Source organism: Monodelphis domestica, chromosome 1, assembly GCF_027887165.1.
Source record: "Monodelphis domestica isolate mMonDom1 chromosome 1, mMonDom1.pri, whole genome shotgun sequence".
NCBI lineage: Eukaryota > Metazoa > Chordata > Mammalia > Didelphimorphia > Didelphidae > Monodelphis > Monodelphis domestica.
Window position 1 is genome coordinate 573,790,958 of NC_077227.1, and position 27,451 is coordinate 573,818,408.

Below are 27,451 nucleotides of genomic sequence, written 5' to 3' on the forward strand. Positions count from 1 at the left end.
TCACTTTCTTCAGCTATAAAATGAGTCAGAAAAGGAAATAGCAAACTACTCCAATATCTTTGCCAACAGAACCTGAAATGGAGTCACAAAGAGTCAGATATGACTAAAAAATGACTGAACAACAATAAAAATGTCTGATGATTTGGGGAGAGAAAACTCAAATAATTAAGATAACCAAGATAAGATTCCTGTAAATGATTAATTTACTATTTTAACAACATTATTAAATGCCTACTGCATTCCAGGCACTGAGGATGCAAAGGAAATAAATTTAAAAAATGCTTGGTCTCAAGAAGTTTACATTCTATTGAGGAGAAAGACTTGAGCTAAATCTTAAAGAAAGCTGGGAATCTAAGAGGCATAAGTAAAGAGGGAGAGCACTCCAGACATGTGGACAAAGTGTACAAAGGAACATAATCAGGATACGAGATGCTAAGTTTATAGAACACTAAGTAGGCAGTTTGTAAGGAACACAGAGTGCATGAAGGTAAGGAATGCACAATAACCTCAGAAAGGTAGTCTAAAGCCAGAATGTAGATGGATTTAAATGCCATTAGAGTAGTTTGTATTTTTTTTGAGACAATCGGGAGTCATTAAATCTTTTTTGAACAGAGGGATGAAATGCTTTTGTGCTTTAAGAATATTATTTGGAGATAATAGATGGAGAGTGGATTGAAGAAGAGGGAGGTAAAAGGTGATGAGGGCCTTGAATTAGAGTAGCCATTTTCTAAGTTGACAGAAAGGGACATATGCCAAAATATTGTGTACATAAAAAGTAATAAGATTTGACACCTGATTGATGAAAGGAATGAGGGAAAGTAAACAATCTAGGAAGACTCCAAAGTTTTAACTTGTTTGCCCTGAAAGGGTAATAGTGATTCCCTCAAGAGAAACAGAGAAATTTAGAGAAAAGACAAATTTAGGATGTAAAATGAGTTCTATTTTGAAGTTGAGTTTTAGTTGTCTATCACATCCAATTGGAGCCACTCAATAAGTGAGGCAAGACTGGCACTCAAGATAGAGACTCTCCTGGATGTATACAATCAATATAGTAATTAAAAGCAGAGAGATGATAATTGGGTTCACTGGAACTAAATAGGAATGGATCTTATCAGTGCTAGAAGAGACTTTAGAATGTGGAAATCTGAGTAAGAAAAGCATACTATTTAAAAATTTGGATTTAAAATGAAATTATGAAGAGTAAAATGAGCAGAACCAAGAGAACATTATATACAACAACAGAAATATTGTTTGAACAATGACTTTGCATGTCCACCTCCAGAAAAAGAACTGATAAATAGAAACAAGCAATACATAGTTTTATATATACATATATATCTTTTTGTCAAATGATCCCTTCTCTAGGCCAGGAAGGAAAGAAAGGAAAGGAGATACCTGGGAATTTTAATTCAACAAACAAACAAATTAATTTTTTTAAAAAGGAAAAGCAAAAAAAAATTATAAGGAAAATCTTCCAAAATTTTATTGCCCCAAGGGCCCAAGACAGCATGACAGTGTTTGGAGTGCTGGACTTGAGAGTTGGTAGAACCTGCTTTAAATCCTACCTTGAAGACTTATTGATTGCATTGATAGGCAAATCACTTAACTTGTTTGTAATTCAGTTTTATCTAGAAAATGATAGACTAGATTCCTTGGCCCCTAAGTTGCCTTCCAGATCTAAATCTATGGCTCTTCCATCTTTCTGTTCCTTTCCTGTCCCCTTTCTCATTCTCTATTGCTGTCCCTAAATGGAAGTAGATTGGGCCAAAATCTGGAGGAGTGGTCAAGTTCTTTCTTTTCCCCACCCAAGCCCTTACTGTTCCTCCAAAAACTGCTTTGTTCATCTCTAAAAATAAAATGTTACTTTATTGGCTCAATGTGGTTGCAGAATTATATCTTTTCACACTTGCTTGGCATTGGTATGACAGGACACCCACTCCAACAGTGTGAAAACAATCAGCCACCTGGAATCTGAGTGTCTCTGATGTTTAAAATTATAAGAGACTGGAAAGGTGGCAAATTGGTTTAAAGAATCAACAATGCAGCTCTGAGCGTGCCTTTCTAATAGGAAGCTGTCTCTCACAATGGAATTTTTCTCACCCAGGGAGTTGGGCTAGGAACAATTCACACTATGGTTTCCCCACCCTCAAACATTTCTGTTGAGGCAAAATCAGATGATAATCAGTCATTAAGCATTCATTAAGCATGCACGATGTTTGGCATCATGGTAAGCACTGGTGATACAAAAAAAGGGCAAAAACACAGTCTCCACCTTCAAGATGTCCACATTCTAGCAGGAGAAATAACAGGTGAAACAACTGTGTACAATGTACATCGAAGGCAGCCTTCAAGAAATGAAGTACAAAACAAGCAAACGTAGGAAAGCAAATAGCCAATGGTATGAGGAGGAACAACCTCAATCTCTTTGTTTCTTTTCATGGTGGCAACTACACTTGAGCAAGGTCATTTAATAGAAACCTAGTGTTCACCCTGCCTCCAAATCCCCACTTAAATGCCTCACTTAAGACAGTGTGGCACAATGGAAAAAGTCCTGGACCTAGAATCAAGAGATCTGGGTTGGAATCCCACCATAGATATTCACTAGCATTTTTCTGACTACGGGCAAGTCACTTTACCATATAGATTCTCCAATTGCTTATCTATAAAATGGCGACATATATTACAGCCTTAGAGGATTGTTGTAAACCTTATAAGGGTTTAATGCCCTGAACACCTTAAAGGACCTTAGAAATCTGAGTTATACTTTCTACGTCATAGAGCTGACCCTGTGTATTCAAAGACTGTGCAGACTTCATGCAAGTTCTTATAGATCCTACTTCTACGCTCATGGAACATAAAAGATAGTAAGAAAATGTCATCATATATCTAGGGATACATTATCTTTTTTTGATAATTTGTATTCATACACTCATTGATCCAGACTCATGGAATATGAATGTTGGAAGGGACCTCACAGCTCTGCTAGTCCAAAGTATATACAAATTTTCCTCTTCATCTCTTGACTAGTTAGCGATCTTCTGCCTGAAAAGGAGATTACTATCTCCCAAGACAATCCATTGCATTTTAGATGATTCTAATTGCCTAGAAGTTTTTCCTCATGTCAATCCTAAATTTATCTTCCAGTAACTTCCATTTATTTCTTTTTCTTTTTTTAAACCATTACTTCTGTCTTAGAATCAATATTGCCTGTTGGTTCCAAGGCAGAAGAGAGGTAAGGGCTAGGCAATGAGGCTTAAGTGACTTGCCCAGAGTCACACAGCTAGGAAATATCTGAGACCACATTTGAACCCAGGACCCCTAGGACTGGCTCTCAATCCACCTAGCTTCCCCCTATTCCCATTTATTTCTACTAGTTCTGCCTTCTAGTAAGGCTTTTGGAGATACGCCTCAACATTTCATGATGTTCTGATAATATCTGTTTCCTTTTCATGGCACTTTGGCTGACTCTTGCCTATTATCTGGGTCAGATTATTGTCATTAGAAACCACAATCTTGAGTTGGTTTTGTAGCTGACAGAATGTAGGGCTTTGTACTAACAAGCCTGTAAGGCCCATGGGTGGTCTTTGATAGGTTTCAGCCAAATCCCTAATGAATCTCAGCTACCACAAGGAAAGGTAGCAATGACACCTTTGGGGAGAGTGGGAGTAATGCTACCCCAGCTCAGGCTAAAGATCAAATTGATAACAAAGTAGAGTCACAGGACTTCTTATCTTATGACATTTTCATGTAGAGAAGCAGCATAAAGTAAGGGATGGAGTATTGGATTCATACTCAGGAAGACTTGGGTTCAAATCTCCCTTCAGACCTTTATTAGCTATCTGACCATGAGCAAGTCTCTTAAGATCCATGAGCCTCACTTTTTTTACCTGCAAAATGGGGATAATGCTACCTATTTTAGAGGGTTGTTCTAAGGATCAAATTAAATAATGCATATAAAGTGTTTTGCTCACAAGTGGTTTAAAAAACAAGTTAAGAATTCTGGTCAATATCCATGGAGAATAAAATGAATTTTTTTTTATTTGACTTGCATTGAGTGTATGAGATTTGCATTTCTGTCACAGCAAAATGACTCCTCTATAGGTTTTAAGTATAAACTATAATTTCTCCTAGATAAGAAGGTGAAGAGATTCAAGAAACACTTTTCCATAGCCCAGGTTATCAGGGACAATGAAATAGTCCTAAAAATAATGGCAGTAGAACTTCAATGGGGAAAGAAAGGATTTGAAGAGGCAAAAGAGAAATTAGACCATTGCTTAGAAGTTTGCAAGTAGAAAAACATTACATAGAGAAAGAAGGTTATAGAAAAAGACAGTCTTATAGTTGGATCTAAAAGCAGGCTGAAAGCTCTTCCTGACAATTAGAGAATTTGAGAGGAAGCAGCTGCCTGTCTTCCAAGAAATGATAACATTAAGCTACAGAAACTCTTAGATTGCATCATAAGAAATGATGAGATTAATTTTTAAAAATTTGGAAAGAACTACATGAGATAATGAAAAGTAAAATAAATAGAATAAAGAGAACATTATATACAGCTTCAGATTTAATATTTGAAGATTAACTTGTGAATGTTCCCCTCCAGAGAATGAACTAAAAAATGGAAACATGAAAATTATTTGCCAGATAATGATGCTGTCTATGGTGTGGGGAGAAGAGAAAGGGACTGATATACCTAGAAATAAATACTATTAATTAAAAAAAAGAAGCTCCCAGATGAGGGATTATCCATTTAGGATCAGAGGAAGAAAAGAAAAGCAGGATAGGGTTACTTTCTGCTCTGGGGTGCTGAGGGGTGCAACTCTTTGTTGATTTGATAATAATAATAATAAATAGATCTTTTGTCTTTGTAGGGGTATGTACCTAAGACATCACAGAGAATTTCCAAAATCTTGTTGAAACAGATGATTATTACTTCTGGTTCAGATAGGGAAAAATGATACTGCCTAAAAGCACCTAGGAAATGTGACTAAAGATTAGAGGGTCTTAGGTGAGAGAGTTAAACCTATGTGAAAGGAGCTTCCAATGCTTTTTTGTATCATAATCCTCTTTGACAGTCTGGTGAAGCCTCTGATCTTCTCAGAATAATATTTGTAAATGCATGAAATAAATATCATAGGAATAAAATCCAATCACATTAAAACATATTTTTTAAGTTTTAAAAATTGTTTAAAAATTCATATATACTAGGGTAGGAACTCCTGCAAAAGGAGCACAGATAAATCATGTTTTTTCTCATGAAATAAAGGCAGATATAAGAGAAAATTCAATTTGAGAAGTGAACATCTGGCCAAGGAGATAGTGTCTGAGAATTAGATTTGGATTTCTGAATCATTTCTTGAAATGCAGGCATGATAAACTCCTAGTAAGGGATGGACTGGAACTAAGAGATGCTGATAAATACATATTTCTCTCATGTCTTGCAAATCTAATCAAAAGGTCTTTAAAAGAAAAAGGATTGGGAAGGAAAAAAAACCTAAAGAAATCCACCAAATTAAATGCCATGGAGAGTGGATACAATGATGGAAGAACAATAGCAATGGAGACGCTCAGAAATACATAGGACACAACATCCAAGGAAGGAGTCAGTTATAAAACTGATGAATTTCAAGGTCTGTATACAAATGTCTAGAGTTCAGGTAAAAAGAACTAAACATCCTAAGGTAAGGATGCAACTTGGACTCAGTGGCCCCCTGGAAAGATTAACTTGCCCCCCTCCCCCAAATTCTTACAGCTCTGACTAGAAGGAACCTCAGTGACTCTCTACAATCTGGACTGACAGTGACTCTTAGTGACATTCGTTACTCTCCATTCCCAGAAATACCTTCATTCAGGTTATCAGTAGGTGTTTCATAGTGACTAATCTCTCTTATCTTCAATTTTTCCCCCTCTTCAGGCTTCTACAAACATGGCACTATTAACCTATCCTTTAAAAAAAATCATCATTTTATCCAATCAACCCTGGTAGTTCTCTTCCTACATCTTTTTACTTATTCTTGGATAACCTCTTTGAAAAATTATCCACAGTAGGTATCTCCACTTCCTCTCCTCTCCATTCACTCTTATCTAAACTCTCTGCAATATAGCTTCTGACCTCAACATTTAATTGATATTTCTCTATTCAACAGTATCAACAAGGTCTTAATTGCCAAAAATCTCAGTCTTCAACCTTCTTGACTTCTCTGACACAACCAATTAATTGCCTTCTCGTCCTAGATCCTCTCTTCTTCCTAGGCTTTTGTGGAACTACCCTTTCTGGGTGCTCCTTCTTTCTGTCTGACCATTCCTTCACAATCCATATCTAGTCCACTATTTGTGGGTATCCTCTCAGGCTTAGCCCTAGTCCTTTTCTCTTTTTGCTATCTCACACACATAGAATCACTTCTGATGGGTTCAATTATGTCTTTCTCTCTTTCCTGAGCTATATTTCTTTATCACTGGTTATGGTTGTTGTCCTTCATACTCAAGATATCACTTGTGATATCTTTTTTGACTTGTGCACAAACTGGACTTAAGACAGGCAGAGTTGCACAAAGTCATCTGCCTTCTTCTCTTTTCCAGAGTTCTCAAAGTCTACTGGCAAAACAAAAGTCAAGACAACTGGTGATGGCTTGGGATGCAGTGGATGATCTTGGCTTTGATTTTAATCAATCTCCATGGTGCTCCATGGTGCCTGATTCTGCCACCTTCATGACTGCTGGGACAAATTATTCTTATCCACTCCTTCTGCTAGAAGTCTTCACATGCCTGGGATAGATACCTCCCTAACTCGCAATGGGCTTGAGACCTGTTGGTTACTCTCAGCCTGGGTTTTTCTGCTTGCAAAGATGGTTTACTGGAGTGTGGCCACTGCATATGTTATATTTTCTTGGAGAAGTAGGTAAGAGTTAGGTGTCAGGTAGACACCAAAGGAGAAAAGCAGCCCTGAAAAAGGTCTCAGTAAGTCCTCACACCAGAGGTGTTAGTCTTCCTTGAACACCCTGTACACCCCTGTATCACTAACTGCCTATTGGATATCTTGAACTGGGTATTCTGGAGGCATCTCAAACTCAATATGTCTAAAGTTTTAGGAAATTATTGTCTTTTGTCCAAACCCTCTACTCTTCCAAACTCCCCTATCACTGTTAAGAGAACTGCCTTCCTTGTGGCAGCTAGGTGGCTCAGTGGATAGAAAGCCAGGCCTGGAGATAAGAGGTCCTGGGTTCAGCTCTGATCTTAGATACATCCTAGCTGTGTAACCTGAGCAAGTCACTTAACCCTTATTGCCTTCTCCTTACTGCTCTTCTGCCTTGGTTCCAGTTATGTAGTATTGATTCTAAGACAGAAAGTCAGGGTTTAAAAAAGAAAAAAAGAGACCTCTTGCCCTTGCAGTCACTCAGGATCTCAACTTCAGTGTCAAAATTAATCTATCCTTCAATCCTCACCTGCATATAGTTTTATATTTTTGACCTTTCCTACCTGCCGTGTATACATCCCTGCTTCTAGCCCTTATCATTTCTCTTCTAGACTATGATAATAAGCTTCTAACTGGTTTTCCTGCCAAAAGTCTTTTCCCACTCCAATCTATCTTCCACTCAGCTGTCAAAGTGATTTCTCTAAAGTAAATGTCTGACCTTGTCACTCTGCCTTTCCCCCAAATCACCTCCAATCATTATCAAATACAGTTTTCTGTTTGGCACTAAAAGCTCAACCTAACATGGTCCTTTCTTTTAGTCTTTTTAGTCTTCTTAGCCTTTATTTCCTTCCATATGTTTATGCTATAACTACCCCAGTCCTTTTGATTTTCTTCCAAAATGGACCTCCATCTTCCATCACCTTGTCTTTGCATTGGCTGTATGTACCCCATGCCTGGAATGCTCTGCTCCATTATCTTTACTACTTAGTTTCCCTTTTTTCCCTCCCATTTCTTAGCTCAGATTTTACTTTCTAGGAGACCTTTTGCAGTCTTCTCAGTTGCTAATGCCTTCTCCTTTGAGATTATCTTCTATTTTATATATATCTTATACATACCTAGTTATATTCATGTTTCCTCCATTAGAATGCACACTCTTTGAGTGTAAGGACTTTCACTTCCTTATTTGTAGAAAACGTACCACTCCATGTAGCCCAGGATCCTGTGGCTGCCATAACACATTATTGTCTCAACTTGATTTCATGGTCCAATAAACTCTCTAGATTGTTTTAAGAAGAACTGCTATCTGGCCACCCTTCTCCATATTTTAAGTGCAAAGCTAACTTTTGGAACCTATGTAGAAGACCTTACATTTTTTTAAATGTTCTAGCGAAAATATTTTGGATCATGACTGTCATCTAATAAGAATGTCTTCTATGGCTGTTTCTAAGTCAAATACAAAATTATTAAATTGTATATGACCAGGCACAGATTTTTGGGGTATGCCATTATATATCTCTTACAATTGACATAACAATGAATGACTATTCTTTAGGTTGGGCCATTTAATAAGTAGATAGTACATAAGAGAATATGTAAGATATATAAAGTGATAGTATATAAGAGATTTAGTATATATCTTTTCATTCTGACCATGAGAATATTATTGTTGATAGTCAAACTACATAGACAGAATTCCCCTGATTTGTCAGTCTAGCTATTAAAAAATTATTAGATTGGTATCTAATTGGATTTGTAGAAACTCTCCTATTTTTGTGGTTATTGTTTTCTTATCCCTTTGTAATATTTTGAAACTGCCCAGAACCCAAATCAAGTTAATTGGTTTATATGTACTCCATTCTCTTCCCTCTTTTGAAAATTAAGACACTCCCTTTTTTGACTTTAGCAACACTTCTCTTGTTCCCCCAAATCTTTAAAAGATTACTGATCACTATCCCTTTTATGATGGGTATCTATTTCATATGTGCCGTATTTTGTTCTGTCTTTTTCATTTCAAAGATTTCTCTTTGGTAGAGAAAATAAGCCAACTAGAAACCAAGCTCTGTCTTTTTTTCAGTCATGTATTATTACTATCTCATTTACACCAGTCAATGAACTCTTCTTCTTTCCTGCCCTCAATATAACTAAAAATGTTTTTTTTTTATATCTTAGCTTTTTTAATGTCAATTTCAGTTTATTCCAAGCTTTATTACCTTTGATATTATTCAAGCAGGATCATATCATGCTTTTTATATTCATCTTGTTATCTGTCTTCTATCTTGGGCCTCTTAAAAACTTTAGATGGTTCATGAATTTCTTATACATCTTCCTTTTGTCTCTTTAGGCATTTCCCCCTTTCCTCTGTATGGGAAGCTTTTTCTTTCTCCCTGTAGAATTTCATTTTTGAGAATTTTTGTTCCATCCCATGGAATTTTAAGCCACAAGATCTTACTAATAGGTTCCAGTTTGATCATTTTCATGAAACTCTAGTCTTTTTTAAACAAAATCTTTACTTTCTGTATTAGTAACTACTTTAAGACAGAAGGTACTAGGCAAATGAGTTGCAATGATTTGCCCAGGTCACACATCTAGGAAGTATCTGAGGGCAGATATGAACCCTTGGCCTTCCTATCTGGTAGATACTCTCCTATATATACTTTCTTTTCATTTTTGTTTTGCTTTCAACTTTACTAAATAGATTTCTTTACTCTTTGCTATGTGTGTTCCTTGTAGAATTGGTATTTGGTGGGCAGGAAGACAAGCCTTGGATATAAGGTTTGAGTCCTCTTTCTCCATTAGTTTCTTCCTTCCTTCCTTCCTTCCTTCCTTCCTTCCTTCCTTCCTTCCTTCCTTCCTTCCTTCCTTCCTTCCTTCCTTCCTTCCTCCCTGCCTCCCTCTCTCCTCCCTCTCTTTCTTTCTTTCTTTCTTTCTTTCTTTCTTTCTTTCTTTCTTTCTTTCTTTCTTTCTTTCTTTCTTTCTTTCTTTCTTTCTTTCTTTCTTTCTTTCTTTCTTTCTTTCTTTCTTTCTTCCTTCCTTCCTTCCTTCCTTCCTTCCTTCCTTCCTTCCTTCCTTCCTTCCTTCCTTCCTTCCTTCCTTCCTTCTTTCTTTCTTTCTTTCTTTCTTTCTTTCTTTCTTTCTTTCTTTCTTTCTTTCTTTCTTTCTTTCTTTCTTTCTTTCTTTCTTTCTTTCTTTCTTTCTTTCTTTCTTTCTTTCTTTCTTTCTTTCTTTCTTTCTTTCTTTCTTTCTTTCTTTCTTTCTTTCTTTCTTTCTCTCTCTCTATAACTTTTTATATCTTAAAACATTATATGAATGTTAGCTATTATTTCATTGAAGCATTTGACAAATTTTCTTAAGATTGTCGGTGGACAATTCCCAGGAAAAGAGTTATCATGAGAAGTAAAAAGGTCATCAGACAATAGCTGGAAGGGTATTTGTCATAAATGCTTTATATAAACTTTATTACTTGAGCTTCCTGAACTCATTTACACTTTTGTAAATAAAAAAATTTAAGATTACTCTTTTCTGGGGGAAAAGCTACATTGGAGAAGTAATTATTGAATGCAGAAAACCAAATGTAAATTGTCCATATGCTAAGATTAAAGGGCCCTTAGCATTTGGGGCCCCATCCTGAGTATCTTCCTGGTAGGGGTTGAAATTCTTCCTTTATGGATAAATTACTTTGGGTTAAGAAATTTCTTCTCCAGGCACGCTATTATAAAATGCAAATCCCTTGAGGATGATAAAGTATTAACTCCTCAGCATTTCTCAGGGGGAATTGATGGAAGGAGTGAAAATGGAAACCTGATCTGAGATTCAGATAGCATAAGAGCTTTGGGTACCTCAGAGTTTGGGGAAAATTGATGAGGAGAAAGGAGAAGGGAAAGACAAAGGGTATGTGGAAGGGTCTTTTCTCATTTTGCCCTTTTGTCCAGGGGGCTGGTTTTGAAAAATAGTCTAGTGCTGGCTTTTCTAACCACCATGTATTCATCTTAAATTTCTTCTCATATATGTGAAATAAAAGAAAAATCCCCTTTCCATTTCCTAATGGCTTCTTTATAATAGTAAATTCTGCAAATACCAGGAATTATAAGGTAGGTTGACTCTAAGGGACCAGGAAGCTTTGTCTGCTGAAAGCTCTAGGCTTAGAGCTCTTAGTCTGATTTTCTCCATTAGTAAAAGTAGGAAGTGACCAGGGTCAAGGCTCCTACTAATCCTGAGCACAGAATTCTATAAAGGATCAAGGTTATCCCAGTTAAAGGAAATGGAGGAGGCAGATGGAGTAGATATGCAAGCATCTGGAGAAGTCACACCCTCAAAGGTTTTACCCATTTTATGCCATTAAAATGTCTTCCTGTGTGAGGAAGTTGTTTGGCCCTCTTGTGCCACTTTCAGTAATATATACCTTTGGCTTTACCATCAGCATCCCTATCACCCTCAGTGTGGAGTGGACTTCTGGAACTGAGTAAACTTAAGCCAGAGATCGGAGAAAGACCTATTATTAGCTTGAAAGGCTATAAAGCTCCAAGTCTCTGAGTTTCAATATCTGTAGTAGTCTGTCATTTGCTTTGTTTCTGACAGAAATATCAACCTTGCTAGAATGCTACAGAGCACACATTCATTTGTAAAATTAAGTATAATTAAAATCAATGTTTTCAGAATAGAGGAATTTTTTTGGTCAGTTTCATGGCATCTCCCTTGCTGAAGAATTTGACACTGCTGACTCCTCTCCTCCTTGAAAACCCTTTTCTCCTTTGCCTGTGCTTTGAGGATGTATGAAGGAGCCTGGGACACAGGACTTCCTCCTTTTTGACCTGGATCCTAGACTCTCTAGGTCATACTTTCTCCTATTCTTGCCTTTTGTAAAGTTGACTTATCAGGAATTCAGAGGATTATATATATATGATTATATATATATATATCTGTATATAAGAAGATGGTGATTGAGGATCAAGCTTGAATAATCTAATCACCTGTCTTCCTTAACACATCTCTTTCCATACCCTGCCATTCTGCTAGGATTAATTCTTCAAGGATTAGCAGGCTTTTAACCCCTTATAGTTTCCCCATCCCAATAACTTGGAACCACTGGTTGCTGAAAAAAAATCTCCAAACTCAGCAGGTTGCTCTTTTATTCCAATGTACCTCAACCCTCCCACTCCACTCAATATCCCATTCTAAGACTGTCTACTCCTTCTATTATGTCCTTTGGGAAGCCTGCTTCACACTTAACAAACTTTCTTTCATTTTGTATTTTTCTCTCTCACACCTTCCATTTTCTGGTTCATTCCTGATGACTCTACTTTCCTGGGTACCCTTCCCAATATTGGATAGATTTTCTCTCATGCCCTGGGCTCACCAGGCATTCTAGACAGTAAGATACTCTCTGCTTCTTTCTCTGAAACCATTGCTAAGCAACCTTTCCTCCTTTGAGGTTTATGCCATCCAAATTTATCACCTAATCCAGATTATCTACTGATATTATCTACTGATATATCTACTGGTCATTATCTACTGATCTCTACTGCTTCTTAATCCCTCTCTCACCAACATTTTATTTTATTCAATGAATTTAGTACCTTGATCTCAGTTCTCTCTTTATCCCAATTCCTTCCCTTATTCTAGGGCACTTTAATATACATTTTGATATTCTCAATACTCTATTTTCCTAGTTCTTCAATCTTCTCAACTTTCTGATTTGATCCTCAGCTCCATGTCAGGTACACACAGAGAGAGTTAGACCCTTGATTTTGATATTACCACAAAGGGTTTCCCTTCTATATCCACGAACTACAAAATCCCCTTATTTTATAAAACTCTTTTATCATTCCATCTTTCTCTATACTTCATGACCTTATAACCTTTAATCCTGTTCTTTGCCTTTACCATGTCCTCTAATACCTCCATCCCTCAGGACTGTTTAGGACAATACTTCTGTACAGGCCACAGTCTCTTCACTTCCCAATTTCAACCCTTTGGTGAATCAGTTCAACTTTAGACTATATTTTGCCCTCAAATCTCCTTGTCCTTTCATTGATTATACCCACTTAAACTGCAATCTTGGATTATTCCCATCTGTTGCTTTTACTTTTATTTATGTGCTGCCAAACCAAGATGGAGAAATCATGAAACCATACTGACTGGGTCCACTATAATTATATTACTTAATCTCAGCTGGGCTTTCATTGAATCAAGCCAAGCCTTCTGTTTCTCCCTATTTTGTTCTCTAGCCCCTTTGCCGCAATAACTGTTTTAAATCTTTTGATCTTTCCTCAAGCCTTCTATAGTGCAACCAAGCCCCCCAACCTCTTAGTTTAGAATATTTTTCATACTTTTCTGAAAAAGCTGAGGTTATTTGCTGAGAATTCCATCTTTTAACCTTCTTATTTCATGTCCTGCTGATACTACCTCCCTTTTCTCCATTTCCTTTAATTCAGTGTTGAAGAGATGCCTTATCCCTATGCCAAGGCCAACCATTTAACTCTTTATGGACCCCTGATCACATCCCCTTCAGTCTTCTCCAGATATTGCCTTTTTGTCTCTAACTTTAAATTTTTCCCATTTCTTAACATCTTTCCTGACGACTAAGAACTTATTCAAATCTCTCTCATCCTTAAAAAAATCTCCTTACTTAAAACTCCTCTGTCCATCCCCATTATCATTTTATTCCTCTACCTTCTCAGAAAAATTGAAAAAGTCACCTATATTCAGTGTTTCCAATTTCCTCTCATTTTCCTCTACATTTTCTGCTATCTGTCTTCTGACATTTTTATGTGAAACTGCTCTTTAACATGATCAATAGTTTTTAAATTGCCAAATTTTATGGTCTTTTCTCCTTCCTCATGCTTTTTGACTTCTCTATAGCATTTGACTCTGATGATAACTTTTTCTTTCAGGTAAACTCTCCTTTTTGGGTTCAAGTGACATTGTACTCTCTTGTTTCTCTCAATCTATCTGACAAGTCTTTTGCTGACCTTCTGCATCATGCACGCTAATTTTGAGTGCTCCTCCTCCAAGGCTTTGTACTCCACTTTTCTGTATATATATTTTCTGTATATAATTGCTCATTTGGTGATAAAATCAGGTCCAAGGGGGTTTAATCATCATCTCTATCTATTCTCTCTCTCTCTCTCTCTCTCTCTCTCTCTCTCTCTCTCTCTCTCTCTCTCTCTCTCTCTCCTCATATAATTCCCAAATCTATATATCCAGTTTCTCTTTAGAGCCTGAATTTCACACCACAAACTGCATATTTGACATTTTGAACTGGATGTTCCATAGGTTGACTTAAAGTCAACATATTCAAAACATTTACTCCCATATCTACTCATCTTCCACATTTTCCTATTACTGTTGAGGGTATATTCCCAGTAACTTGAGTTTAGAACGTCCATATTATTCTCAATTCCTCATTCTTATTTATCCCCTATCTCTAATCAGTCGACTAATTTTGCTATTTCTATCTTCACAATATCTTTCCTGTATGATGCCTTCTCTTTATTTATGTAGCCACATACCATAGCTCAGGACTTCAACTCCCTTTGCCTGGACTGTTGCAGTAGCCTTCTAATTGTCTTAATTGTCTCTGCATTCCAATCCATTCTCCACACAGTTGCCAAAATGATTTTCTTAAACTGACCACATCGCCCTCCATTTCACTTAATAAAGCACAATGAAACTGTTTTCTCCAGGATCAAATACAAAGTCTGTTTTACATTTAGAATTTTCCAGAATCTGGTCCAGTCCATTCTTGTTTTTTCACTCTTTACCCCCTTCCAAACATCTATGATCCACTCTTACTGGCCAACTTCCCATTCTTCACATATGATATTCCATTTCCTATCACCATGCCTTAGATACATGCCTTAGTCAGTTTTCCATGCCTCCTTGCTTCTGTCTGACTTCTAAAGCTTAGATACTATCTTTTTAGGAGGTCTTTACTGCTCCTCCCAGCTCCTGGTGCCTTTACCTCTAAGATAATCTTCCATTGTTTCTGTTTCTAGCTTGTTATTTAGGTTGCTCCTCCATTGGAATGTGAGTTTCTTGGGGGCAAGGACTATTTTTACATTTCTTTGTATTGCCAGTAATAAAGAATAAAAAGAAAGTGAAAAAAGGAGCAATTCAGCAGGACTAAGCATTATATGAATTGGATTTGACAATATATGCAATGTTTCATCACATTTCCCCTCATCTTTGCAAAGAAGAAAGGGAGTTACATTTCTCATCCTTTTTAGGGCCAGATTTGGTCTTTTTAATTGCAAAGAATGAATTTTCTCTTCCTCTCATCCCTTTTCCTACTATTTAGGTGAAATCAGGGGAAGATCCCAGTCTCCTAGACTGGGGCACTGCTCATAAAATTGAATATAAACTCTAGCCTATTCCAGTAAGATACATAATCTAGCAAGTGTTGGCAAACCTATAGCATGCATTCCAGAGGGGGCTGCTCCCCTTCCCATCTCCACACACCCCTGAGGACATTTTTCTCATCTCTATCCCTCTGCCCAGTAGCCCAATGGGAGCACTTCCTCCCTCTGTCTCAGGTAAGGGGGTGGCTTGCATGTGGCCTGTGGGCTGTAATTTGGGCAATCATTCTCTAAGGTCTCTAAAAGGTTCACCATCAATGATATAGACACTTGCTAAAATATATGCGTGATTGAGGGCTCCTCATTGGTCCCTATGTGCACTGATGGTTTAGGCTATGTCAACAAAAATTGGTGTGACCAAGCCAGGAACAGGTAACAGTTGGACTTGGAGTCAAGGAAGACATGGATTCAAATCCAACCGGACACTTACTAGCTGTATGATCTGGAGAAAAACACCTCTCAGCCCAAATGAGGATGAAAATAGTGCCTACCTTACAGGAGTTCTAGGAATATTAAATGAGAGAATTCATGTAGAGTACTTTGCAAACCTTAAAATGCTATATAAATGCTAGTTATCTTAAGGTCCCTTCCAGCACTCTAAGTTTCCTTGATCCTATGCAGGGGATATCTTGATAAATAGTTAACAACTAGCTCTCTGGGGGTTAAAATGCACTCATGATACGTTATGTGCAATATTAATATTTTTTCCATTACTTTCTTAAGTATAACAATAAACAAAACATTAGGCCAAGTTGAGACTTGTAGCATTTGACAAGGTGTAAATAAATACTTACCAGGAAAAGTTAAGTTAGCTCTCTCACAAAGTGGCTTGAACTGACCCTAGCACATACCTGAACCTATGCCGCTACCCCATAAAAATGTATTCATTCCGGGGGAAGCGATGCAGTGCAGTGGATAGAGAGTGAGGCTCGAAGGGAAGAGGACTTGGGTTCAAATTTGACCTCACACACTTCTTACCTGTGTAACATGGAACAAGTCATTTAACTGATTGCCCAGCCCTTGATGCTCTCCTTATCTTACAAGTGATAAGAAGACAAATATGTTTGTTTGTTTTTGCTTTTTAAAGCATCCATTCAATAAGAATTAAGTGCCAGCTAACCACAAGGCTTTGAACATATGCAGCAGGGTACCACACGGTCCTTTGGGAGAGGTTGGTTGGGGGAAGGAATAAAGCGAAGAATTCCCCTGGGTTGCTTTTTCTCTTTCCACCATTCATTGCACTTCATTAATCACATTCCCTGGCTTTTGCCTGCCTCTGGAAGCCACTGCAGGCTGGTAATGAGTTCATTTGTGGGCAGCAGGTTTTGTCATGTTCTGTGTATCCTGCGTGGAAGGATCTGCTCTCTTAGCGGCATGGATAGGTATGCACGTTCACAGTGCCTTTCTTTCCTGCGCAATTGTTTTTAATCAGTCACCGTGATGGCACTGGGGACTCTGGGCAACAGTCATACAGAGAGTGGGTGCTGGAGAGAAATTCAGTTGCCACCATACAAATAAATCATCCATCCTGAAAGTGCAAATGGGCTGCTTTTTGTGGAGGGGCGGTCTAGAGCAGTGTGGAAAGCCAGCTTTTCAATAGTCAGAAAAACAGTAAGAAAGAATCTCCTGGTTTGGATTTAATATATAACAAAAGAAATCAGATTTTTATTCACAGGTTAGGCTTGAAAGACATCCCCTGATGTCTGACTGCTGCTCCTGTCTGAGAACATGAGTCCTAGCTCAGGGGCATTCCTTAGACGGTGCATTTGTTCACCTGATTGATTTATTTATGTACTGGTATAATTTAGCAGGGAAGATTTAGAACTCTGAGTCCAGAACCTTGACTTACGATCTTGCCTTTGGCACTAGTCTTGCGTTCATAGCCAAATCTGCATGGCTCTGAGCTTGCTTTCCTTTATGTGTAATGTGAATAATAAGACCTATACCATTATCTACCTAACACTCTGGTTGTGAGGAAAATGCTTTAGATACATTAAAGAACTATGGAAATGTAATTATTATGAATATAAATATATAAATTTAGATTATAGTAATATTATATTATCTTTATCATGATTTTATATAATCATCCATCTTAATATTAATCATATGTTTTGATATATTAACATAATATATAAATAAATATATGAATACATAATTATAAATATAAATTAAATCATCATTATTGATACTGCCTATTCCCTCTCTTCCCTCTTTCATTTTTTAATTTTACTTGTTAAGGGTAAGACAGGTATAGATATAGTTCAGAATCTTCTTTGCAATTTATATTCTTAAAGATTTACCAGGGGCACTAAGAGGTTAATGATGTGTCCATGTTTACACAGTTAATATGTGTCAAAAACAAGACTTTAACCCAGATATCACTCATTCCAAGGTCAGTCCCAATCCTCTATGTCAGAAGTATCAAATGTTCACAACTGAAACCAGATGAAAATGGAGTTTGGAAATATTTAATAAAATAAACAAAAATATAATAGAACCTAATAATGTTAATATTATATATTAAAAGTCAATGTGTGGCTGTAGGAAGTCTTACATATGGATCAGTGGCCCTATTTTAATTTTAATTTTATACTAATGGTTTATTCCATGTCTATCATCAATTTCTTTCATATTTATACATTTCATCTATTTCTATCTTTATCAATATCATCTGTATCTATGTCTATGTCTACATTTATGTCTATCTATTTATGTATGTATATCTGCTTCTCTTTATCATCTATGTCTACTTATATCCATATCTATGTCTATGCTTTTATATAATGTAGTTTAATAATGAAATATAACTAATAATAATTTTCTCTATCTTCAGGGTATTAAAGTATAACCTATAGAATGAAAGGACAGCTGGTGGTATAGTGATTAGAGCACCAGGCCTGGTTTCAGGAAGATCTGAGTTCAAATCAGGCCTCAGATACTTGCTAGCTATGTGACCTTGGGCAAGTCCCTTTTCTCTTGTTTGTCTCAGTTTCCCCATCTGTAAAATGTATAGGAGAAATAAATGGCAAAATACTCTAATATCTTTGCCAAGAAAACCCAAATAGGGTCATGAAGAGTCAGACAGGACTGAAATGATTGAACAACAAAAAAGGCTAGACCCTATATTTAAGGAGTATGCCCAAGTTGTAAGAGGAAGAAATTAAACTATCTATAGATATAAGAAAAAATTCTCCAAATCACTACTGATTAGAGAAACGAAAATTAAAATAACTCTGCAGCACCATCTCACACTTATCAGATAGACTTATAAGAGTAAAAAAAAAAGGATAAATGCTGGAGGAGATGTGGGAAAATGGGGCATTAATACTTTGTTGGTGGAACTGTAAACTGATACAACCATTCTGGAGAGCAATATGGAACCATATCCAAAGGGCCATAAAACTATGCATACATACCCTTTGGCCCAGCAATATGGCTACTGGATCTGTATTCCAGAGAGATCAGAGATAAGGGAAAAAGACCAACTCTACAAAAATATTTTGTAGCAGCTCTTTTTGTAGGGACAATGAATTGGAAATTGAGGGGGTATCTGTCAATTGAAGAATGGCTGAACAAGTCATAGTACATGGTTGTAATGGAATACTGTTGTGGCACAAGAAATGAGAAACAGGATGAGTTCAGAAAAACTTCTATAAAAGACTTCTATTAACCGATGCAAAGTGAAGTCAGCAGAATCAACAATAGACACAGTAACAGAAACATTGTTCAATGATCAACTGTGAAGACAGCGAATCAAGTTTCTAAGATAACCACAAGACAATCATGATGAAAAATGCTGTCCACAGCCAAAGAAGGAATGTTGGAGTCTGAGAGCAGATCAGTGCAGGCTATCTTTTGTTTTATTTCCTTAATGAGTTTTTCTGTTCTATGTGTGATATGTCTTCTACCATGGTAGGAGCAATATGGAAGTGCTGGTGTAACCTGTGTCAGACAGTTTACTTTCTTTTGTTAAGGGTAAAGGGGGGGACTCTGAATCATAGAATGTCAGAAAACAATTGCTCAAAATTGTTCCAACATGTAATTGAAAAAAAAAAAAAGAAGACTATCCAGGGCAGCCATGTCTTTGTTTCTAAGTATACTGTATTCCAGACTTCTCCATCATATTGCTGGCTGAATACCTTCCTCCTCACCCCTTTACTTTCCTTTTATAAGATTTCTTTTCCATTCGAATTTAAACTTAAGGACAGGACCAGGTTGGATTCTTGCCTCAATATCGGTTCCCATCACTTAGCACATTGCCTGGCACATAACAAACACTTAATAAATGCTTGCTGATGGATTAACTGATTTCAAAGATATGGATGTTCCCCCCCCAATGCATGTTAGCTTTTCTTTGAGTGCCTGTTCTGTGAGAATCTGGTCCATATGCTCTCTTATCTGCCTCATTTCTCTTGACATCACAAAAATATTGGTAGAATACTTAGGTTGTTCATTTGTAATCCTTAACTCTCTCTAAGTAACTAACCCACCTTCCCTTATATAAATTTCTCTGATGATCTTTTACTTCTGTATTTCTTGAAAGTTCTTCATTAGTCATATATTTTTGCTTGCTCATCAACATCATCTACCTCCCGTAGTTGCCCCGAATGTGATATTCATTGACAATTCTTTAGACTATTCTGCTCTAGGAAGGTATCAGAACCATATAACTTGGGTAGAATGCTGGTATTTAAAGCACAGACTTTTGTTTCTGGGAAAAACTTAGGGTCATTAAAGGAGTTTTACAGTATCCTGAAAGAAATTCAGCTTGCTCTACTTCTCGTTAGTTCTGGGGCTAGTTTGGGTAGACTGTGGTAGGCAGTATACATGGATATTGTGTAGGGTCTAGACTCTATCTAAGACATTGAGAATAAAAATAGTTTACATGTGAATTGTTTTGTATATGTCACCTTATTTGACCTTCATGATGAATCTGGAGGTTTTTTTTTCTTTTTTAATCCTTTACTTTCTCTCTTAGTAATGATTCTAAGACAGAAGGGCAAGGGCTAGGAAAATGGGGTTAAGTGATTTTCTCAGGGCCACACAGCAAGGAAGCATCTGAGATCAGATTTGAACTCATATCCTCCCTACTCCAGGTCTTTCATTCTCTCCACTGAACCAGCTAGCTGCCCAGAACCCAACATTTTAAGGGGTTGAAATGACTTGCTTATTATGGTCACAAAGATCACACAGTCACGATTTTTATATAGTCTGGGGAAATCTGAAGTCAGCAACCTCTTTGGTATTCCCTGCAGACATTTTGGACAGAAAAAATAAGAGCACTGAGGGAATGGGAATAATGTTCAATACTATGCCATGCAGATATAATATATAGAATCACAGTGAAACTCACACCAAAGAATGCCAGAACTGGTAGGAACTGATTTGATAAACCAGTTTGACTTTTTCATTTTGCAGATGGAAAAGGTAGAAGTAAATTTAGTTCAGTTTACTTCATTGCTAGAGGACAGGGCTCAAGGATAACCTTAGGGACAGATGGAATAGAGAAATCTATCTCTCTGTGGATCACTGCACCAGGCATTTAATCAATTCTGTTTGATAATTATTATGGAAGAAACGAAGAGCAAAGGAAAAGGAGAAATGAGGAGAACCTAGAAAGAAACACGCTTCACAGCACTTCCCAATGTGGAAGCTGTGCTACTCACACTTTCTCATAAGCCCTGCTGGGATGCTCTGGCCATTCGATCATGCACACCACTCGGTTGGGCATGATTTCTGTGGTGGAGTAGTACCCCTGGGGGAAGGCAAGCAGCAGAGCCAGGGACCAGATGACACAGATGACCACTTTGGTGGCAGTAGCCGACAGCCGAGGCTGGAGGGGGTGGATAATTGCCATGTACCTGCAAATTAGAAGGAAGAAGACAAGGCTTGGTTAACAAAGATAAATTTGCTCATCCCATCTTCTGAAGACATAGGGATACAAAATCCAAATTTTCTTTTTGGGGGGGTTTGTTTTAAAGAATGTCAACTTTCACAGATACCGCCCTCCTCTTCCCCAATCCTAGATCCGGTATTCTTCTGTCAAGAATAGTGACAGGTGTCCCTACTTTATAAAACAAACTGTGAAATAAATTTGCCAGGATTTACAGGTCTAACAGCACATTCTCTGGCCATATTATCATGTCTCTACAGAAGCAGTAAGATGAACAATGGACTTCAAATGAAGATGCTAAAACCTGTGCAGAACCTAAGCTTAAATGGAGAGATATTTTACCCACAGGCCTGATAGTATTCCACATAAAATTTTAAGGGACAGACAATTTTCTGACCAAATTGACTGATGGCAGTGTCTTCAATTGTCACAGCACATTAATTGTCCAAACATAGATACTGTGTTGTGCTTTTTAGAGAGTTTGACATCATTACAAAGGTCTGTAGTTAAATGAGGTATTGTTAAGCTAGAAACCAGGGGGGAAATTACATGTTTTAGAGAGAACAGTGAAAGGTTTCTTCTATTTGCTTGGGTAAATTTTATTAATCTATTTAAAAGTGTTTTCCCTTTCTGTGAATCCATGTAAAGGAACTTAATAAGATTTCTGTTATGCATTTCAAGAACAGTTTGATAGCTACATAAACTTCCCAAACTTCTTGTTCCTTCCTCCCTATCATTTGATTCTTTTTCTCCAAGGTTATATACAAATTTTATTTTGCTCTACCTTTTGAGAGATTCTCACTGTTTAGACTCGACTTGAAATATGCAATAGGTTTTGTTATATGTAATCAACAAAGGAAATGTGTATTGGCCATGCAGTTAGCAAAATATTCTGAATTCTTTTTTCAACAATTGTAATTACTACCTAATGTAAAAAATAGACTCAAATACAGGACTACAATCCCCACAAGCCTTTGCTCCACATCCCCAAAATGCTTTGTAATCTCACGGGAATTCTGAGGTGGGCCAAGATCGAGGAAGGATTTAAGCTGGTGGCAAAGGTTTTTGACTCTCTTTTGGACTTCCATTTTGGAGCAGAGGCGTCTCTTCCATGATGTGAGGTTATTTTGTCTAAGCCTCTGGCCTAGGCACATGTTTCTTACTTGTATATTCTTTAATCCTTAATCCTTAATAAACCTCTAAAAAATATAATACTCCTTGCAGAGAGAAACTAATTTCTACCTGCCTCAGTCTCCCTATATTCCTAAATTTTAATCTTTACACTATAAAACTCTGAGCTTGGCTAAAGATGAAAAAAAAAGGCATCCTCCTTGCCCTCGGGGAGTTTATAGTCTATAAAGTAGGAGTGGCTGCCTATATGGATCAGTACAATAGAAGATAATGTGACGAAGGTGAAAGAGAGATGAAGATAAAGTGCTCTTGGAGAATTCGAGGAGGGAGAAAATAATTTCAGCTGGTTGGAAGTAGTGGTTATGGTTAGAGAAGGTTAGTACACAGTAGGTGCATAATAAATGTACTATCTCTGTTGCACAAGCAATCTTGCACGTTAGGATGAAGATGGTCAAGAACCCTTCCAAACTAGACAAGCAGTAGTCTAGCAGTCAACTATCTAGCCCCACTCCAAAACATTGATATGTACCGCGCTTAGTGAATCCCCTTCGTATAGTTTTCCAACTCTGACAATGCCTCAGGTTGAGCCTCATGAAAATTCTAATTTCATTGATTTATTGTTCAATGGGGGAAATTTAACTAAGTTACTTCTCAGCATAGGAAAAGTGCTAGAACTTGTGAGTAGTACAAAGTTTCTCTTTTCTATTGAGATGGGATGCTAATACTTCCAATGCCTCACGCTTGGGGTTTTATAAGGACCAAATGAGCTAATATTTGTAAAACTCATACAAATATGGGCTATTGTGATTATCTGAAAGGCAGTTCCTGCCTTCTGGGTGCCCACAGCCTAGTGGGGGAGGTAAGATGCAGGCATAAATAATTCTTCGACAAGGTAGTTTATCTTCCCACCAGTGAATGAACAATCCAGACAAGAAATGCTTTAGGGAGTCCCAGGAAGGAGATATCACAGATTACATGTAGATTATAAAAGTGACACCAAGGGAAGATGGAGCGGTCCCAGGGATTTCAATTGTCCCGATGTCTACTGATAATTTTATCCTGCTAAAAGGCAGAAGAGCTGATGAATTCCTGACTTGTCTTTGTGCTTCCTGGAAGGATGAGGAGGCAAAGAGAAGAAGTTGCTTCTCTGGATCTAACGTTGATGGACACGGATTGCTGAATTGGAATCAATTGGAACTTTAAGAGAAAATGCCCATATGATCTTGGAGGGTACCCAGGGCAGTCAGAAATGGGACCTTGATATAAATTGTCAGTCTGCCTTCCTTCCTCTGGATTTCTCCAGCTTTCACCATTGGTGACACTTCTTCCCCACATATTGGTCTCATTCTATCACTTCTCAGCTTCAGACTAATCCTGCCCCCAAGCTGGGGAAATATGAGAAATCCTTAGTCAGGAGCTCCCATCATCCAATTCGTCTCTCTGCTTGCCTCACTAGCATTCTTAGCACAGTCTGTTGTTATTCAATTGTTTCAATCATGTCTGACTTTTTGTGACCCCATTTTGGGGATTTCTTGGTAAAGATACTTGAGTGGTTTGCCATTTCCCTCCCCAGTTCATTTTAAAGATGAGAAACTGAAACAAACAGGGTTAAGTGACTTGTTCTGTCATCCAGCTAGTAATTGTCTGAGGTCAGATTTGAACTGAGGAAGAGGAGGAGTCTTTCTGACCTCAGGTTTGGCACTATATCTGCCATGCCACTTCACTGTCCAAACACAGTATGCTGAAATACTAAACAAACCCCATATTTTTAGCCTGAAAATTCAGACAACAGAGTACCTTGACTGCCAGACTGAGAGATTTAGCATTATTTAATAGGTAACTGGGAGCCAGAAAAACTTTGGGGACAAGAAAGTAAGTTCCATGCCCAAATAGTATTTTAGAAAGATTAACCTGGTGGAACCAAAATATATTAATCTGAAATGTATTGAGGAAATCCCTTCTTCTAATCATCTGCACATGTCCTCTATTGAAACTCACAGATTTCTGAAATTCCAGGATTAGATAGTCATTCCTTTGCAACTTTGAGGGGAAGGTTTTTGTTTTGAAGTTTTTATTAAAATGCAAATATTCAAGAAAAAGTTCATAATTCATAAATTTTATCTCAAATGCTACAGGCTTTCTGCTCCAGCCCCATCGTGTAAATGTAGATATGTAATTATCTTCCAACTTTCCTCACTTTCTACCTGAGAAAGAAGAGCCCTTTGGAAAGAGACACAGGCTAGGTTCCTCAAAAAGAGGCAAGGGCAATGGCTACTGGAACAAACAAGAGAAGGATCACAGGGGAGATGGAAGGGAAGAGAAAATAAAGACAAGCATTTTCTACTTCATTGTTTTGTTGAATGCTATCCAGAACCATCTTTTTTTTTTTATGTATAAATTGAGGGTGATTTTTTTTTCCATGTTAAAATTTATTAGATGTAGTCCAGGACCAGTGAAAGGAAATACTCCCAAGGGTAAAGTTTGAGGTCTGTATAGCTAAAAAACCAGTCATAGAGAGAAGCTATTAGTTATTAGAATGGACTTTAATCTCTTGCAAGAGTGGTGCCGATACATTCTCTGGCTTATTGAGGGTTTTTGGAGAGCACACAGGGGATGATGTGGGAGCTATTTTGCCCCTTAATATTATTTGAAGCATAAGAACCTGATTTGTTTCAAACTTGGAGGCAGCTCCCTTTAAACAAATTCCTCTTTATCAATCTAAGCCTTCTAACCCATCCCTAATCCCCATGCCCAGTTGGACATTATGCCCTGTCTGATTACATGTGGCCAAGAGTTTAAAAATGATTGTAGCCCAAAATGGAGCCAGAATTCTGAGTAGTGATGGAGTAAGTGGGGCAGGGAGCCAGCTTTCATCTTCATGGCAAAAGTATGTAATGTAGGATAGCATTTCACTCTGCTTCCTGCTTTTTCAAATGTAGGAGCCATTTAAGTGACAAATGCCCATTTTAGTTGTATTATCCAAACGTAGGCAGAGAGAATGGCAATGGATATTTTTAAAATATAAGATATTTTATAGATTTTATCGATCTTTCTCCTATCCCATTTCTGCCCCCTTCTCCTGTCTGGCCGCAGTCCTCTTGAAATATTTTGTGGTGGAGAGGTAATTTTTGATTCCCAAGGGTTCTGTCAGAAGAGTTCAAGGTTTGGTAGGTCCTACCTAGTGGGAAAGACTCCCATGTATAGGCACCATAATGACCCATATATCTGTGGTTCCAGAGCCATTTACCTCATTGTACAGTCTCATCACAAAGAAAGAGTAGTCAGGTTATTTTTTCTGTTGTAGGAGCTCAAGAAGACCATCTACAAAGAACTAGAGGGGTTGTAAATAACATTAACAGAGGGATTACAGATACAGAGACAATCAGATATATTGCAATTATTATATTTTTCAGGTATTTAAAAAATGACAATCTTAGATTCAAATCTGGCTTCAGACACTTGCTAGCTGGGTGACCCTGGGCAAGTCACTTAACTCCCATTGCCTTGCTCTTATTGCTCTTTTGCCTTGGAACCAATAAATAGTATTGATTCTAAGATAGAAGGTAGGGGTTTAAAAACAAAACAAAACAACCCTTATGTTTATTTAGATTTGGGCGCATCTTTTTGTAAAAAATTTACTCATACCTTCCATCTCAGAACCAATAGTATATATTGGGTTTAAGGCAAAAAGAGCAGTAAGGGGTAGGTAATGGGGGTTAAGTAACCTACTTAAGGTCACCCAGCTAGGAAGGGTCTGAGATCAGATTTGAACCTGGGACCTCCCATCTCCAGATCTGGCTCGATCTACTAAGCCACCTAGCTGCTGTAACATCTTTTTAAGATATTAAATGGTTGTGCATCCTACTTGTAGGCTGACACAAACAATGCATTTTTCAAGTTTACCCAGTATAGTGATGGCGAACCTTTTAGAGACCAAACTGCCCAAACTGTGACCTTCATGTGAATGTGAGCCACTCCCTTACTCCAGACAAGGGAGGGAAGAAGCTCTCCCATTGGGCTGCTGAGCAGAAGGGTTGGTGATAAGAGAAATGTTCTCAGGCATGGAGGAGAGGGGGAAGAGAGCAGCCCCCTCCAGCACACCATAGGTTTCCATAGGTCTGCCACCTGGACCTAGTACCTTTGTACAATTCTGCTGGTACTTTTGACAAGCAGATGAATATTTTACTTTTTCTTTTTATCCTAAAGTATAAAGCTCATGAAAAATGTATTTATTTAAATAGGAGAAGAGAGTGATATTTTGTTATTATAACCACCCAGAATCCTTCCAGCTGTTTTGGCTGTAAACCACCTGAGGTACTTCGGGCAAACCCCAGGAAAGATAAATCAATGATGTTCTCGATAAATATTCATTAAGCATGCAAGTGCATGGCATTCTGTCTTGGGGCCATTTGCAGTGAAATGACTTACCTTCCCCCCCCCCATCTCCTCAGATTTAAATGTATTCCTTCCCTGGCTGCTAGATATGGGGATTTAGTTAAGTCTTTGACTCTTCCCTTCCAGTACAATATCAGTTGTAAAATTCTCTGTATTCTGCCCTCACAATAGCTCTCTAGTCTGTCTTTGCTTCTCTATTACCATTGTCACCATCTTTTTTTTTAACCCTTACCTTTATCTTGGAATCAATCCTATGTATTGACTCCAAGGGAGAAGAGTGGGAAGGGCTAGGTAATGGGGGTCAAGTGACTTGCCCAGGGTCACAAAGCTGGGAAGTATCTGAGGTCAGATTTGAACCTAGGACCTCCTATCTCTAGGCCTGGCTCTCAATCCACTGAGCTACTCAGCTTCCCCCTCACCCATCTTAATTCAGGGAACTCTATAGTATTATTATCAAGAGCAATAGATTCAGAGCAAGAGGGCTTAGATCCTTGGTTTACCACTGGCTACTAGTATGACTTTGAAGAAATCACTTTATCTCTCTGAGATTCTCTTCCCTCATCTTTAAAAAAAAAGGGTGTGAAATAGATAACTTGGGCCTGGAATCAGGTAATCTTGAGTTCAAATCTTGATTCAGACACTTAATAGCTGTGTGATCCTTGCAAATCACTTAGCTTCTGTTTGCCTCTGTTTCCTCATCTGTAAAATGAGGCTAAATATTAGTACCTATCTCACAGGGTTGTTGTGAGGATCAAATGAGATAAC

General features: G+C 37.7%; 1 protein-coding gene across 1 annotated transcript in view; it reads right to left on the minus strand.

Moving 5' to 3' along the window:
- TACR1 (tachykinin receptor 1) overlaps nucleotides 1-27,451 on the minus strand; it is a 192,924-nt gene that overhangs the window by 62,124 nt on the left and 103,349 nt on the right. Inside the window, exon 2 of the mRNA XM_001372606.4 lies at nucleotides 20,934-21,128. Coding sequence (XP_001372643.1) covers nucleotides 20,934-21,128 — 195 coding nt within the window. The remainder of the gene's footprint in view (nucleotides 1-20,933; nucleotides 21,129-27,451) is intronic.